The 15,569-nt window shown below is 45.0% G+C and overlaps 1 protein-coding gene across 4 annotated transcripts in view; it reads left to right on the plus strand.

Annotated features, from left to right (window-relative positions):
- Smyd4 (SET and MYND domain containing 4) overlaps positions 1-10,261 on the plus strand; it is a 54,605-nt gene extending 44,344 nt beyond the window's left edge. For 2 of the 4 annotated variants that reach the window (XM_057776387.1, XM_057776389.1), the window contains exons 6-11: positions 3,711-3,893; positions 4,124-4,287; positions 6,825-6,957; positions 7,746-7,865; positions 8,009-8,132; positions 9,522-10,261. In XM_057776387.1, coding sequence (XP_057632370.1) covers positions 3,711-3,893; positions 4,124-4,287; positions 6,825-6,957; positions 7,746-7,865; positions 8,009-8,132; positions 9,522-9,672 — 875 coding nt within the window. In that variant the 3' untranslated portion in view covers positions 9,673-10,261. The remainder of the gene's footprint in view (positions 1-3,710; positions 3,894-4,123; positions 4,288-6,824; positions 6,958-7,745; positions 7,866-8,008; positions 8,133-9,521) is intronic. The other 2 variants (XM_057776388.1, XM_057776390.1) reach the window with 1 other exon arrangement.
- Positions 10,262-15,569: the final 5,308 nt, after the last annotated feature.

Here is a 15,569-nt window from a genome sequence, read left to right on the forward strand (position 1 = left end):
AAATTAATAGAAATGGGTTAAATGGGTTAATTTAAGATGTAAGAGCTAGCTAGGAATACGCCTAAGCTATTGGCCAAACAATGTTGTAATTAATATAGTTTCTGAGTGATTATTCAGGTCTGGGTGGCCAGGAAATAAACAAGCAGTCTCTTTAATTACATTTTTAATGCATTTTAGAGCAGGGAATTTTTTTTTTTTTTTTTTTTTTTTTTTTTTTGGTTTTTTCGAGACAGGGTTTCTCTGTGGTTCTGGAGCCTGTCCTGGAACTAGCTCTTGTAGACCAGGCTGGCCTCGAACTCACAGAGATCCGCCTGCCTCTGCCTCCCAAGTGCTGGGATTAAAGGCGTGCGCAACCACCGCCCGGCTAGGGAATTTTTTTAATAGCCATGGTATATTATGTGAAAAGAAATAACTTACAAATCATCATATGCCATAATCACAAATTATGTTAAAAATTCCATACAGCAGGTATGATGCCCCATGCCTACAATCTCAGCACTTATGAGCCTAAGCAGGAGAATGGTGAGCTCAAGGCTAGCCTGGGCTATCTAGCAAGATTCTGTCCAAATTATAATAATAGTAATAATTCCATACATAGAACTAGAAGGGCCACTCACTGCAAAGACAATACATCAAAACATTGGACTTGCCTAATTGGGTTTTGGATGGCAGTCCTTGTCTCTGTAATTTTCAGTTTCTAATTTTTACATAACTACCATGTATTCTTTTTGTAGTTTTAATTAGTTTTTTTTATAATAGAAACGATCTAAGTGCTAAGAATATTTCCATAGGAGCATTTTTAAGGCACTCGATACATGCTACAAATTTGCTTCCAGGTGAGTCGTACCATTTTACCAGCCACCAGCAGTGCTCACTCTCCTTTTCTTACTGTCTAATTCTGTTTCAGTCTGTTCATAGTTCTAATCTCGTTATATCCCTTCTTATTGTTTCTTTGGGGTTCCAACACCTCCCAGTTTAGTGTTCTCATTGAATTTCATTAGCAGCTGTTTCATTAGTGGCACAGAAGAAGGATTAAAGTGTTAACTAGGATAGACTTTGACAAAAACCTATAAAAAATGTATGTTATTATCTTCGCATAAATTCTTTTTAATCAAAGTTCCTCAAAAACCTCTCTCCCATCTCAAGGGATAGGTCTGGCCACTGATGATATTCTTGGTATGGGGGTGTTTCTGTCCCCGTGAGAAGGGCACATCTGTGTTGCATCTGGATCCATGTCTTCACAAGCCTTGATGAGGATTTGTGTGGTCTTGAATCAGCTAACTGCCCTTTGGTTTACTTCGGTTTGACCTGATCACCTCCACACGCTTCTCATTTGCAGACTATTTATCAGTGTAGCTATGTCCTAGAAGTACGAATGAGTCTTGCTGTTGATTTTCTTTTACTTAAATCCCATTTGAAACGTACCAGAGACACTTTTAAATCCAAGGTACACTTTTGCTAAAGAATCACTCACACTTATTTTTATATCCAAAATGTCACCCATTAAATTTGGTTGATAACGTGCGTAGATACCCTCTCTTCCTATTATCTCCACTAATAGATGACTAATGCAAAAGATTGAGTAATTTTTCAAAATCAATACTCAATTTTTTAGAAATAATTACAGAGACATTCAACTCTGACACCGGTACCCCACTCAGTTCCTGAGCCTGCTTTTGCGGGAGGATACCCTATAAATAACTCACAGTGACATTACTCACTGTGTTGCAATCATTTTTTTCAGAGGAAATTTTAGCAACTGTTCTAATACAGACTGCCAGTTATCTGTAGTTGAGAATGCAAGTCAACTTTTAATTATGCAGACGCTGATTATTCAGACGACAAATTGTTCGTGCCCTGTTCTGCTCCTTCCTGCTGCCTACCTTCTAGCATTTTCACTGCTCATTAGCACATATTCCAGAAGGTAGGCTTCGGGAGCCAGGAGAGGGGCGCAAATCAGCTAAACACTTAGGAAAAGCTCTGATGAAAGATTTTAAATGCAGTTTGTAGAGCTGTTGACTAAAATTGAGTCATTTGGATTCCCTGTGAATTGTATTTACATGTCCTATGCTTGTCCCCCATAGCAACAGATAATAGAATTGTCTGCAGAGAAACAACATAATTCTTCTATTTAATTTTCCCCTTGTAAAACATGCTCACATGATGGTTCGTGGTGTTTTCTTTGCTCATTACATTTGTATCCAGACTAGTTACTTCTCTGATAAACGACTAGTTGAGATTCCTAGCACGTGTACAACGACACCGGTAATCTGATGGTTTCCAAGTTTTTTTAAGAAACTGCTTCCCTTTAAGTATCAGTGTTTTTCACATTTCAACCAGTTTGTTGAAAATATGATTTTTCTCCTGCTTAAACTGAGGCTGTGATCTTAATTTAAGCCTTTTAGGTAGCCAACATTACACGTATCATACCTATTCCTGACATATGTTTGGCTATTGAGGAAACCGTGGTAGGTGTGCTGTCCCTCTAGAAGCCTCTGGCTAAGTGAAATGCTCCATGTGTGATGAGACTTGAGTGGAAATGGGGTTTGTTTGCCCTAGGACTGTTGTGTTACTCATAGGAGTTTCTACTCCATCCCTGTCTTTCTTGCCATTATCAGAAAACCCTGCCATATATTCCCACATCTTAGTTCTCTGCTTCTGAACTTCTCTGGCGTGAGAAACTGCATCATTAAGTCAGTTGGCATTTTATTTGAAGAGCGTATAGGCTGTCAGAGTTTTGATCTTGCATGTCACCCACGGGTCCTTTTGCTAAAGCCTTGACCACCGTTAACTTGTGGGCGGTAGGGAATAGTGGAAGGAAACCTCCCTAGTGCCTCTTTTGTTGCTTGTTTTGGTTGGGTTTTGGTTTTGATTTTGTTTTGTTTGAGCCAGGATCAGTTATATGGCCCAGGCTGATCCTCCCGTCCTAGCTGCTCAAATGCTAGGATTACAAGCGTGCATCGGTCAGTTTACCTTTCCTTTGCTTTTTTAAAAGTGATTTTGTCATAGCAATAAAAACCTAGCGTGAGCATAGCTGTGCACATGAGTATGAAAAACTCACGCAGACCAGCATCGCTGCCTAGAGACCCTTTCTCTTCCTTTCATCTTTGCAGTGTTGTGAACTGGTTGAATCTGCAAAGAGCTTGTCTGGGATGTAAGTCTGCATTCAGTAAAACAAGTACAGATGGTTTGTTTACGTGAGACTGCAGAGCAGTCGCCAAAAAGATTAGACAAAGGGCAGAGTGGAGAAGGCGGAGTAAGTATATAAAGTATGCTACACTAACTAGGACAGTTATTCCAATAACCAACCAAAGCCAGTTAGACAAGAGCAACCGGACTTTAGAAATCATAGGGAGATAATCTTAGGGATACTATGATTCTGCATCCTTTGAACATTATGAAACTCTAGAAAGTGCCATACTGATAATCCCTTTTTGATTCTTTTTAATAAATTCCAATATTGGGTTTTTTGAGTGGCATACAGGCATAACGGTTAGACTCCAGTGGACTTTTCATGTACTCATTCATTTTGCTTCCTGGGGACCAGAGTTTGCTATGAGTCATGTTCCATCCAATTTATACTGGATCCGGCTGCAGAGCCATGACTCAGATGGGCTTCAGGCCCAGCTGCTCAGTTCATCTTCTGAGAATAGATGTAAGGACTGGACAAGCGTCCTGATGCATATTTCCTTCTGCTCGTGCGTTGTCAGGGTCTGGAGAGAGCATCATGACCAACAGCAGGCAGGTCCGCCTTGCCACAGGCATCTTCCCTGTCGTCAGCCTCCTGAACCACTCCTGCAGCCCCAACACGAGTGTGTCCTTCACCGGCACTGTCGCCACCATCCGGGCAGCACAGCACATCAGAAAGGGACAAGAGATTGTGCACTGCTATGGTGAGCCAGCCTTCCTTTCCACCGCCCTGCCCTGCCCTGCCCCACCTGAAAAGGATAGGTGGACAGGAGTGAGCAGGCCCAGGGCCAGTGCCTCCACTCCCCAATGTGGTGGTCTGAGCCAGCCCAGCCCAGCTCCCTCACTCCTGCCACATGATGAATATCCCAGCCCTCTGTTGAGTAGGCTTTGACTCTCTGGGTGTGAGTGGTAACTGTGGGTGATCTCTCTCCAGGGCCGCATCAGAGCCGCATGGGTGTTGCTGAGAGGCAGCAGAAGCTGAGGTCACAGTACTTCTTTGACTGTAGCTGTCCAGCCTGTCACACTGAGACACTCAGAGCAGTTGCAGAGCCCAGGTGGGAAGCCTTCTGCTGCAACACGTGCAGCGCACTCATGCAGGTAAACCTCTGCTGTTCCCAGAGATCAGCGCTCCAGCTCACTCATGCAGGTAAACCTCTGCTGTTCCCAGAGATCAGTGCTCCAGCCCGAAGGAGTCACGAGGGCAAAACACTGGGGGTTTCTAGAGAGCACTGGTATCACTTCATTTTAGGAAGTCATCCGAACATGCTGCCCGACCCGGCGAACACACAGGGTCAGGTTGGACTTAGTAATGCTTTCCTTACAAATGACACAAAGGCTTAACTTTGACCCTGGGGGAGAAAAAAAAAAAAAAAAAACTAGAAATTGACTTGCTCAAATAAATCATTAAAAGTTCTGTGTCAGACCTGGTACTTGGCTCATGCCTATAACCCCAGCACCTAGAAGACTGAGGCAGAATGATCTCAAGTCTGAGGCCAATCTCAAGTGAGACCCCATCTAATAAAATAACATTCCAGAGCACTGTTTCTGGTACAGTTTAATCTAGAGGCTCAGGTAACATCACCAACACCCAGATTTTCTGTCTTCCTAACCCTGTTCCCTCTGCTGGCCTCATTAGACATACTCCTCTCTCATAGTGACAAGATGGTTGCTACCACCTCAGCCTCCTTGTCCACCCAGCCCAATAGGATGAAAACATGTCCCAGTCCAAAGTCAATTTGAGTGGAAGTCTTATTGTGTGTTATCAATGTAGAAACTGTGGGAAAAATCAGACCCAGATAGTTTTCCTTCAGCCGTTTGACCCAGAGGAAGGAACCACATCTGAACCCCTCAGCCAACGGCATTGACCTTGGGAGAATAGGGCAGATCGTTAGAGAAATTGGGTGGCTAGTGCCAGATAATGGCATAGACATTGGAGTCTTCAACATTTATGCCCAGATAAAAATTTTCTCCACTTCCAGAGGATGGCCTTCTTGTTAGGAATACTGTAAGTGGAATTAGTTGTATTGAGAAGCTACAATTGTAAGCCCAAGGGTTAAATATGAAGCCTTACCTAGCACTTTTTAAAAAAGATTTATTTATTATGTATACAGCATTCAGCCTGCCTACAAAGGGTGCTAGGGCTATACACACCAGAGCATCAGATCTCATCATAGACAGCTGTGAGCCACCATGTGGGTGCTGGGAATTGAACTCAGGACCTCTGGAAGAGCAGCCAGTGCTCTCAACCTCTGAGCCATCTCTCCAGCCCACACTTTTTCTTTTGTTTGTTTTTTAGGCAGAATCTCACTGTGTAGCCTTGGCTGGCCTAGAATTCATAGAGATCCATCTGCCTCCCGAGTACTGGGATTAAAGCTGTGCACCACCATGCTGAGCCCTAGCACCCTTTGGATTAGCTCTCTCCCTCACTCTTGCTCTTTTGAGACGGGGTTTCATTGTGTATCCCCAATGCTTTGGGGTTACTATTGATGTGAAGAGACACCATAACCTTGGCAGCTCTTAGAAAACATTTAATTGGGATGACTTGCTTAGTTTTCAGAGGTCATCGTGGTGGGGAGCATGGTGACCTGCGGGCAGATGTGCTGGAGCTGAGAGCCCTATGACTTGACTCAGAGGCAACAGGAAGTTGACTGTCACACTAACTAAAGTTTGAGAAAAGAGACTTCAAAGCCTGCCCCCTGGTGACACACTTCCTCCAACAAAGTCACAGCTCCTAACCACTTCCTTTGGGGGCCATTTTCTTTCAAACCACCACACCCAACTAGCCTAGAATTCACTTCAAAGCCCAGGAAGACCTCAAACTTGAGATCCACCTGCTCCAACTTCCCAAGTACTGAGATTTTTATAGGCCTGCAGAACTACACCTGACTTTCTTCCTCAGTAAATGATTGAGGACTTGAATCCAATAGTTTCTTTCTAAAAATTATTTATTTATTTATTCTTATTTTATGTGCATTGGTGTTTTACCTGCATGTATGTCTCTGTGAAGGTGTCAGATTCCCTGGAAATAGAGTTACAGACATTTGTTAGCTGCCATGTGGGTGTTGAGAATTGAATCCAACACCTCTGGAAGAACAGCCAGTGCCCTTAGCTGCTGAGCCATCTCTCCAGCTCTTCCAATAAATGTTTCTATCCTTTGAACCATATCTCTCTTCTTTCTGCTGCTTCTTCCTCTCCCCCTTCCCCTTGCAAGGGTGGTCTAGAACTCATGACATAGTCCTGGCTGGCCTCAAACTTATCATCTTCTATCTCTAGTCCCAAGTGCCACTATTACAGCAATGTGTCACAATGTCTAGCCTTCTATATTGGTTTTCTTATGGCTTTTTAAAACACTCAATATACATATGTCCATCATCTAAAGGCCTTTTCCCAAAAAGAGAAGAGGGGCTGCCGAGGTGAATCGTTTCTGTCCAAAAATTAAACCTCGGAGTGGGATCAGCTCCTGCTTTCACTAGAATTGCTGCTGGACCAAATTCACTCAGGCCTTGTTGGCAATGTGTTATTGCAGGAGTCTCTTTTCCCCATCAGGTCAGAGACCCTGTAGCTCAAGTCCATGCGACATGCAGTGCTGATAACTGTCCTGACTTAGGAATAACGATAGAACTGGGCTTCCACAGGGAAACGATGTGCTGAGCTGCAGCAACGAATCTTGCAGAGAATCTGTCAGCAGGGCCCACCTGACCTCCCGCCTCCAGGACCTTCAGCAGCAGGTGTGTGAGGCCCAGAAGCTTCTCAGAAATGGAAAGCTAGGTGAGACTGGCTCCTTCTGGCTCTCTAGCCCCGCCCCTTCGGTTTATTCTGCTATCACTAGTAAATGATTGAGGACTGGAATTTCATTATCCTGCCACCAGCCACAAGGTGGCTATATAGGCCAGTGAGACCAAATCCTACAGCCATCTGGTGTCCTTGAAAGAGTACTGGGTGGTTTAAGCTGTGTCTCCTGTGTCTGATAGTTCTAGTAGCTCGAGCACCAGCAAGACTTTCCGACTTTCATGAGCTTTGTGTGTCTCCAGAAGTCCCATGTCACTCATCCTAATTCTGAGCCTGACGACTGCCCGCTTGGGAAGTTCGTCCCTCAGCAGCAGTGGATCCTGCTCTGGGCTGGTGCTGTGGCTCAGGGGCAGAGCTTGCATAGCTAGCCCCAGCACTGAGAGAGGGAGCAAGGAAAGAAAGGGATTTGTGAAACTTGCTATTAGACTCTGACATGATAGGACTCTGTTTCACCTGTTTGAAGCTACATTGTGAAGTTGACCTTTAGCCTAGAGTCAAGGGAAGTAAGCACTACAGGTGGGCTGTGGAGTTAGTTATACTGGAAAACGGGTGTTAGGAGCCCAGGGTAAATTGGGGGGGGGGGGGCTCATCTAGCACCATTTTCTACTGAAAAAGAAAACATAAGAGACAACAGCTTTCCTGGAATGCTGGATTGTTGACTGAGGGAAATAGGGGGCATTTCCACACTGGCCCAGCCAATAGAGAATTGCAACCCGGGCTCTCGTGTCTGGGTCTGTCTGTTGTGAGGTGCCTTTCCTTTGACTCAGTAGAGCAAGCTGTCCAGCAGTTGTTGGGGTGCCGGGAGGCTGCCGAGAGCTTCTTGTCCGCAGATCACACCGTGGTGGGGGAGATTGAAGATGGGCTGGCACAGGCGCATGCTGCCTTAGGTATGCTGTGGTCTTCCTTCCCTGCCTGGTTTTCAGCTGTGGCCCTTGCCTTGTCTGTTTGGCTCTCCCTTCCTTTCTGCTTCCCTCACCCTGAGAGGCTTGGGTGGATGGCGGTTCTTTCTGGAATGAGACTGTTCTCCCAGGAGACTGGCGGAAGTCTGCTGCCCACATACAGAAGAGTGTCCGTGTGGTTGAAGCTCGCCATGGGCCATCCAGTGTTGAAATCGGCCATGAACTCTTCAAACTGGCCCAAGTTCTGTTCAACGGGTAGGTCTTTCCTCTTCCTAGCTCTTGGCCAGGGCATGTACTGTTCTGTGTTTTACTAGGCACTTCTGTGGATGACTTCTGCAGTGCTTTTAAGCATGTTGAAACCTTTCTATTTCCTCTTTAGGACAAATCTTTGTCTTCTGCTTCACTGACAGACTTTAAGCCTTGAATTTCCGCCTGAGAGCTGTGGAGAAAGCTCTCAGGTCTGAGCTGAGTTTCCCAGGGAGAGCTTCCAGACAGCCCCACCCGCCCTCCAGCATTCCTCTGGGCCCACTCACAGCCCCTTGGCTGCTCCTTCCCAGCACTCTCAGCTCCAGGGCTCTGCCTTTCCCCTGCTTTGCATCCCTCTTCCTTTTAAAGCAGTTGTTTTGAAACAGAAGGAACTCTGCCTGCGGATGCCTTGGCCAGTGTCTGGAGACAGCTGTGATCCTTGAGAACTGAAGGAGGGCACTGCCAGCGTCCGGTGGGTAGAGGCTGACCCTGCACAGGCAGCCTCCACGGTGCAGCCCCCAAGACAGTTACCTCAGGGTTGAGAAGCCCTGCTTTGCTTTAAAGGTTAAAAAAGGAAGCCAAGGAAATGGTAGCACACTTGCCTAGCATACACAAGGCCTGGGTGCCATTCTTGGCACTGCACACGCACGCGTGCTCACACACACACACAAAAAGACAAGAGCAGCCGGGCGGTGGTGGCGCATGCCTTTAATCCCAGCACTCGGGAGGCAGAGGCAGGTGGATCTCTGGGAGTTCGAGACCAGCCTGGTCTACAAGAGCTAGTTCCGGAACAGGCACCAAAGCTACAGAGAAACCCTGTCTCGAAAAACCAAAAAAAAAAAAAAAAAAAAAAAAAAAGACAAAAGCAGAGTTGATGAGCTAGCTGGTCCTTCACTCAATTTTGCCCGAGATCCCCTGAAATGAAGTATGTCCCCAGTTGTAGTGTTTCTCTGTGGCCAGCCTACCTCCAGCCTTGATTAAAAATTCAGTAGTGTACATTGCTAAAGGAAAGGGTCTGAAGCTCAGGCCTGATACCGACATGGAAGCAGCATGTGTGCTCAGAGAGAAGGAACAACATGAAGCCGTCAGGTGAGACATGGGCACCCTAAAATGAATACCTCTGTATAAAGCTTTCATAAAATGTGCCCATTTTTCTCAGGATCCTGGAGCCTCTCTCTCTCTCTCTCTCTCACACACACACACTTTTCTCAAACTCTGCTTTTCAATGTACTTGTGAAAGTTTCTTTTATACCCTTTTAGATGGTAAGATCCTGGAGGGCATGGTGAACTTTGACCTTTTTTGCCTCCATAAGACCCTGGAGGATGGAATGAATTTTATCTTTGTCCTCTGTCCAGAAAGGAGTCAGTGACCTGACCAGCTTTCCTCCCTTGGTTCAGGTTGGCAGTGCCTGAAGCTCTGAGCGCCATATGGAAAGCGGAAAAGATCCTGTTGGTGCACTGTGGCCCTGAGAGCCCTGAGGTCCAGGAGCTCCGGGAGATGAAATCCTGTTTACTGGACTTGTCGATCCCCGTGGGACCCTCCGTGTAGAGTGTACATTCTAGTCCGCAGGAAGGGAGCTCCGGCAGATGAGTTAAAGAGGCTCTGTCGGTTTAGAGCTGTCATCAGAAAGGACAAGCCCTACCCAGCTGTCCTGAGCTGTGTCTTGATGGCAGGGAACACTTAGGGCACATAATAGTTAAGAGGCACTGTCCTGATGGCTGCTGCTTGCAGGAACTAACTGCCCTCGGACCGAAATCCCCATCCCCAGAAAAGACTTACCCGTGCCTGTGGGAGCTAAGTCAGCTGATCTGCAGGCAGCTGGTACTAGCCTATGGTTTTCGCTTGATTTCATCTCACCAAAGGATGAGAGTCTGTTTCGCTGGAACATTCCTGTGGTTTCTGGTAGTAATAAAGTGCTGTGTATTCCACTCCAGTGGGAACTTCAACTCTTAGTCTTGTATTGTAATTGAAGAACAATATACAGCAAGAAATTCGTGTGACTCCTTTACGTCAAGAGACACACGATTACAGTCACAATATCCCACTTTCTTAAATGTTTCGTTGAAACTGCTGGTGTGTAATTTGTGAATGAAGAAATAAACACGGGACTGTCTCACTGTTGAGCAGTTTCTTCCTGGGGATGGCAACTCTATTTGCTTCCTATCAGTTTTCTAATTCTTTTATTTATTTGTTTTAATGCTTTTTGGTACTTGCATGTATGTCTGTGTGAGGCTGTCAGAAGCCCTGGAATTGGAGTTATAGACAGGTGTGAGCCGCCATGTGGATTCTGGGAAATTACCTGGGCCCTCTGGAAGAACAGCCAGTGCTCTTAACCTCTGAGCCATCTCTCCAGCCCCACAGTTTTTTAATTTTATTCACTGGTTTTCATTGAACTTCATGGTAGACTCACTGTCCAGGTATTAATGAAAGCCAGGCTTGAAGGAGTGACTTTATAACACATGCCTCCTTTCTGTGTCATTCATTAGCGAACCTAGAAGTAGACTACTCAGGTTGTTTATCTGAGGACAGGATCTCACTCCGTAAAGCCAGTTTCTCCTCAAACATCCTCCTGCCTCAGCCTTCCATGTGCTAAGTTTTAAAATAATGGGTACAAAGAAGAGAATAAAGACGCCACTGACCAAGAAGCAGGAGTATAGCTCACTGGTAGGGTGTGAGACTTGTGGTCGCGTCCCCAAATGTGCCCCTCCCCCACCCCCACAAGTGCTGAGGTTGTAGACATTGCTGCTTATGGTTTCAAGCTGAGACAGAAGGGAAGGACGGCCACCCCTTCCCTCAAGGATGTGTAGTGGGGGGCTGGAGAGATGGCTCAGTGGTTAAGAGCACTGGCTGCTCTTCCAGAAGTTCTGAGTTCAATTCCCAGCATCCACATGGTGGCTCACAACCATCTGTAAAGAGGTCTGGTGCCCTCTTCTGACATGTGGGCATACATGGAGACAGAATCTTGTATACATAAGAAATAAATAAATCTTGAAAAAAAAAGGGGGGGCTGGAGAGATGGCTCAGTGGTTAAGAGCATTGCCTGCTCTTCCAAAGGTCCTGAGTTCAATTCCCAGCAACCACATGGTGGCTCACAACCATCTGTAAAGAGGTCTGGCGCCCTCTTCTGGCCTTCAGGCATACACACAGACAGAATATTGTATACATAATAAATAAATAAATATTTAAAAAAAAAGAAAGAAAAAAAGAAAAAAAAGGGCTATGTAGTGGTTCGGACCCCCAGTGTCAGATAACAGCCTGGTTTTCTGGCTGATCCTTATTACGTTATTACTACTGACCAGTCTGTTTGGATGAGTTAGTGGGAAAGAACACCAAGTCCAAGCCAGGCCGGTGGTGGCGCACGCCTTTAATTCTTGCACTTGGAAGAAGTAGATCTCTGTGAGTTCGAAGCCAGCCTGGTCTACAGAGCTAGTTACAGGACAGATAGGGCAGAGAAGCCTGTCTCAAAAAAACAAAAACAAAAAAAAGGAAGAAAAAGAAGACCAAGTCCATACACACTGCTTTTGAGGACTTGTCCACCCTGACCATGCCCAAGAAGTGACTGTTAGTTGCCATGGCATTACAATCCATAAATAAATAGCCCTGAAGAAGCCTGAGAACAACTTTTCAGGAAGCTGGATGATGGAAGATAGTTGGAATTCAAACAATTGTAGAATGAAAAGTGGGCAGAATTTGATTCTTCTGCTGCTTATCAACTTAGTCTGAAAAGAGATGACCTGTAAGAGTTTGGTTTTTGTTTTTTGTTTTTTGGTTTTTTTTTTGGTTTTTCGAGACAGGGTTTCTCTGTCGCTTTGGAGCCTGTCCTGGAACTAGCTCTTGTAGACCAGGCTGGTCTCGAACTCACAGAGATCCTCCTGCCTCTGCCTCCCGAGTACTGGGATTAAAGGCGTGCGCCACCATCGCCCGGCTGGTTTTTTTTTTGGGGGGGGGGATTTCAAGAAAAGAATTTAGTCCTACAGACCACTCTATTGTTATTCCAATCCAAGCACATACTGTATGTTTTGTTCCTAAGAGCCTATACACTTTGTAAAGTAGGTTCTTTCAAAGGATGTGTTTAGAGTTTTACATATTAGGCCTTCTTATATATACATGGAAGCTTTTTTAAAATGTTTTGTAAAATAAAGAATTATTTCCTGAAGTTATAAAGTATATCTCTTGGAGCTGGAGAGATGGCTCGGTGGTTAAAGGTGTGTACTGTTCTTTTGGGAATCCTGAGTTTGATTGCCTCGCACGTGGCAGCTAAACAGCCATCTGTAATTCCAGTTTCAGGGATCTGTTGCCCTCTTCTGGCCTCTGTGGGAACTGCATGCACATGGTACACAGGTATAAATGCAGGCAGAACACTCACACATAAAATAAAAAAAAAACTCTTATTGTCTCTTATGACTTTAGGTTGAGAATACCTGTGCTTGTATTAAAATATAGCATGGCTGACCACGGTAGCAACACACCTATAATCTCAACACTCAGGAGACTGAGACAACACGTCAAGATTTAAATGGCAGTCTGGACTGCAAAAAACCTTATCTCAAAATAATGCTGGGTGGTGGTGGTGTACACCATTAATCCCAGCACTCAGAGAGGCAGAGCCAGGCAGATCTCTGTGAGTTTGAGGTCAGTCTGGTCTACAGAGCAAGTTCCAGGACAGCCAGGACTGTTATATACAGAAACCTTGTCTCAGAAAATCAAAATCAAAATAATAATAATAATAAAAGGGCTGAGTCAGGTGTGGTGGTAGACGACTTTAGTTCAGCATTCCAAAGGCAGAGTCAGGTGAATCTCTGAGATCTAGGCCAGCCTGGCACATTCCAGGACAGCCAGAACTGCGCGGAAAAAACCCTGTCTCAGAAAACAAAACAAAAATAATAAAAATAAAGAGGTGTTTCAGCAGTTAAGAGCACATGCTCTTCCAGAGCACCTCAGCTCAGGTCCCAGCACCCACACTACTGGCTCACAGTCACATGGACACCCGAACTCAATTACACAGACATATACACATTCACACACATATGAAATTAAAAATAAATCTTTCAAAGTAAATAAAAAGAGAAATAAAATGAAACTATGCATTTAAACTTGACATGGTGGCACAGAGTTTTAATCCCAACATTCAGGAAGCAGGCACAGGCAGATCTCTGAGTTCCAGAGAGAGTCACCTAATCTACATGAGTTCCAGACCAGGCAGAGCATGGGCCCTGCCTATATAAATAAATAAGAGGACTGGAGTGGTGGCTCAGCAGTTAAACATATGCTGGTCTTGCAGGGAACCCAAACTCAATTCCTAACCTCATGGCAAGCTATTCTAATTCCAATTCCTAGTGGCAAGGAACTCAAAACCACCAGTAACCACAGTTCCAAGGGGGTCCGATGCTTCTGATTTCTGCAAGCTCATATGCACATATCCACACACAGACATACATATACATGTAACTAAAAATAAATATAAATTCTTTTTTCAAAAATAAAACCACACGAGCCTGGTGGTGATGGGACACACCTTTAATCCCAGCACTCTGGAGGCAGAGGCAGGTGGATCTCTGAGTTCAAGGCCAGCCTGGTCTACAGAGTGAGTTCCAGGACAGCCAAGGCTATACAGAGAAAGACTGTGTGGAAAAAAACAAAATAGTAATTAGTAAATAAATAACTAAAACCACAGAAGGCATCGTGGCACGTGCCTACAATCCAAGCACTTGGGAAGTGAAGTTTCAGGAGTTCAAGGTCATGTCGAAGATAGGGGCCCTGTTGGTGTGGTGGTGCCCATCTTTAAGAATTCAGGATCTTGCCGGGTGGTGGTGGCGCACACCTTTAATCCCAGCACTCGGGAGGCAGAGGCAGGAGGATCTCTGTGAGTTCGAGACCAGCCTGCTCTACAAGAGCTAGTTCCAGGACAGGCTCCAAAGCTACAGAGAAACCCTGTCTCGAAAAACCAAAAAAAAAAAAAAAAAAAAAAAGAATTCAGGATCTTGCCAGGCAATGGTGGCACACGCCTTTAATCCCAGCACTTGGGAGGTTGATCTCTGTGAGTTTGAGGCCAGCCTGGTCTACAAGAGCTAGTTCCAGGACAGGATCCAAAGCTACAGAGAAACCCTGTCTCAAAAAAAAAAAAAAAAAAAAAAAAAAAAGGCTCTGAATTTGAAGCCAGCCTTGTCTACACAGCAAGTTCCAGGCCAGCCAGGAAGCCAGGAATACATAGTGAGACCCTGACTCAAAAAATAAATGTGCCCTGGGCAGTGGTGGTGCATACCTTTAATCCCAGCATTTAAGAGGCAGAGGTAGACAGATTGCTGTGAGTTCAAGGCCAGCCTGGTCTACAGAGTGAGTTACAGTACAACCAGGGCTATACAGAGAAAACCTGTCTCAAAAAACCAAATAATAGGGCTGGAGAGATGGCTCAGAGGTTAGGAGCGCTGGCTGCTCTTCCAGAGGTCCTGAGTTCAGTTCCCAGCAACCACATGTGGCTCACAACCATCTGTACTGAGATCTGGTGCCCAGGCATACATCGAGACAGAATGCTGTATACATAATAAATAAATAAATCTTTAAAAAAAAAAAAAACAAATAATAAATAATAGACCCAATTGATAAAAGTTAGCTTGTCCTCCAGGCAAGAACATAAGGTCAACCCCCAGAAACCATATGAAGAGAAGCAAGTTGTGGCAGCACAAGCTTGCAATCCAACATAGGATGGAGACAAATGGATTCCAGGGGCTCACTGGTCCGCCACTAGCCTCGTCTACGTAGTATGTCCCAGGCCGGTGAGAGACTGTAGTCAAAAACAGGGTAGCACGAAGTAACAAGATATCTCAGCAGGAAAAGACACTTGCCTTACAAGCTTGGCAACTCCAGTTCAGTCCTCAGAAGCCACGTGGAGGTGGAAGGAGAAATAAACTCCACAGAACTGTCTCCTGATGGCCATATGTGTGCCGTGACACACACCATGCATGCATACAGATAATCATTTTTAAATGTTTTGCTATTTTGTCCGCATGCATGTCTGTACGCTACATGCATACAGTGCCTGTGGAGGCCGGAAGAAGGCACCAGGTTCCCTGGGTGGAGTTATACAGGGTTGTGACCCACCACGTAGGTGCTAGGAACCAAACCCTGGGTCCTCTGAAAAAGGTCTTAATCCCTGAGCTATCTCTCCAGACCCTTGATAATATATATTTTCTTAACTTTTTTTTTTTTTTGTAAAATATTTATTTATTTATTTATTTATTTATTTATTATGCATACAATATTCTGTCTGTGTGTATGTCTGAAGGCCAGAAGAGGGTACCAGACCTCATTACAGATGGTTGTGAGCCACCATGTGGTTGCTGGGAATTGAACTCAGAACCTTTGGAAGAGCAGGCAATGCTCTTAACCACTGAGCCATCTCTCCAACCCTTTTCTTAACTTTTAAAGTGGTCACCTTCTAAGAAATG

This window comes from Chionomys nivalis, chromosome 7 (assembly GCF_950005125.1).
Source record: "Chionomys nivalis chromosome 7, mChiNiv1.1, whole genome shotgun sequence".
NCBI classification, from domain to species: Eukaryota; Metazoa; Chordata; class Mammalia; order Rodentia; family Cricetidae; genus Chionomys; species Chionomys nivalis.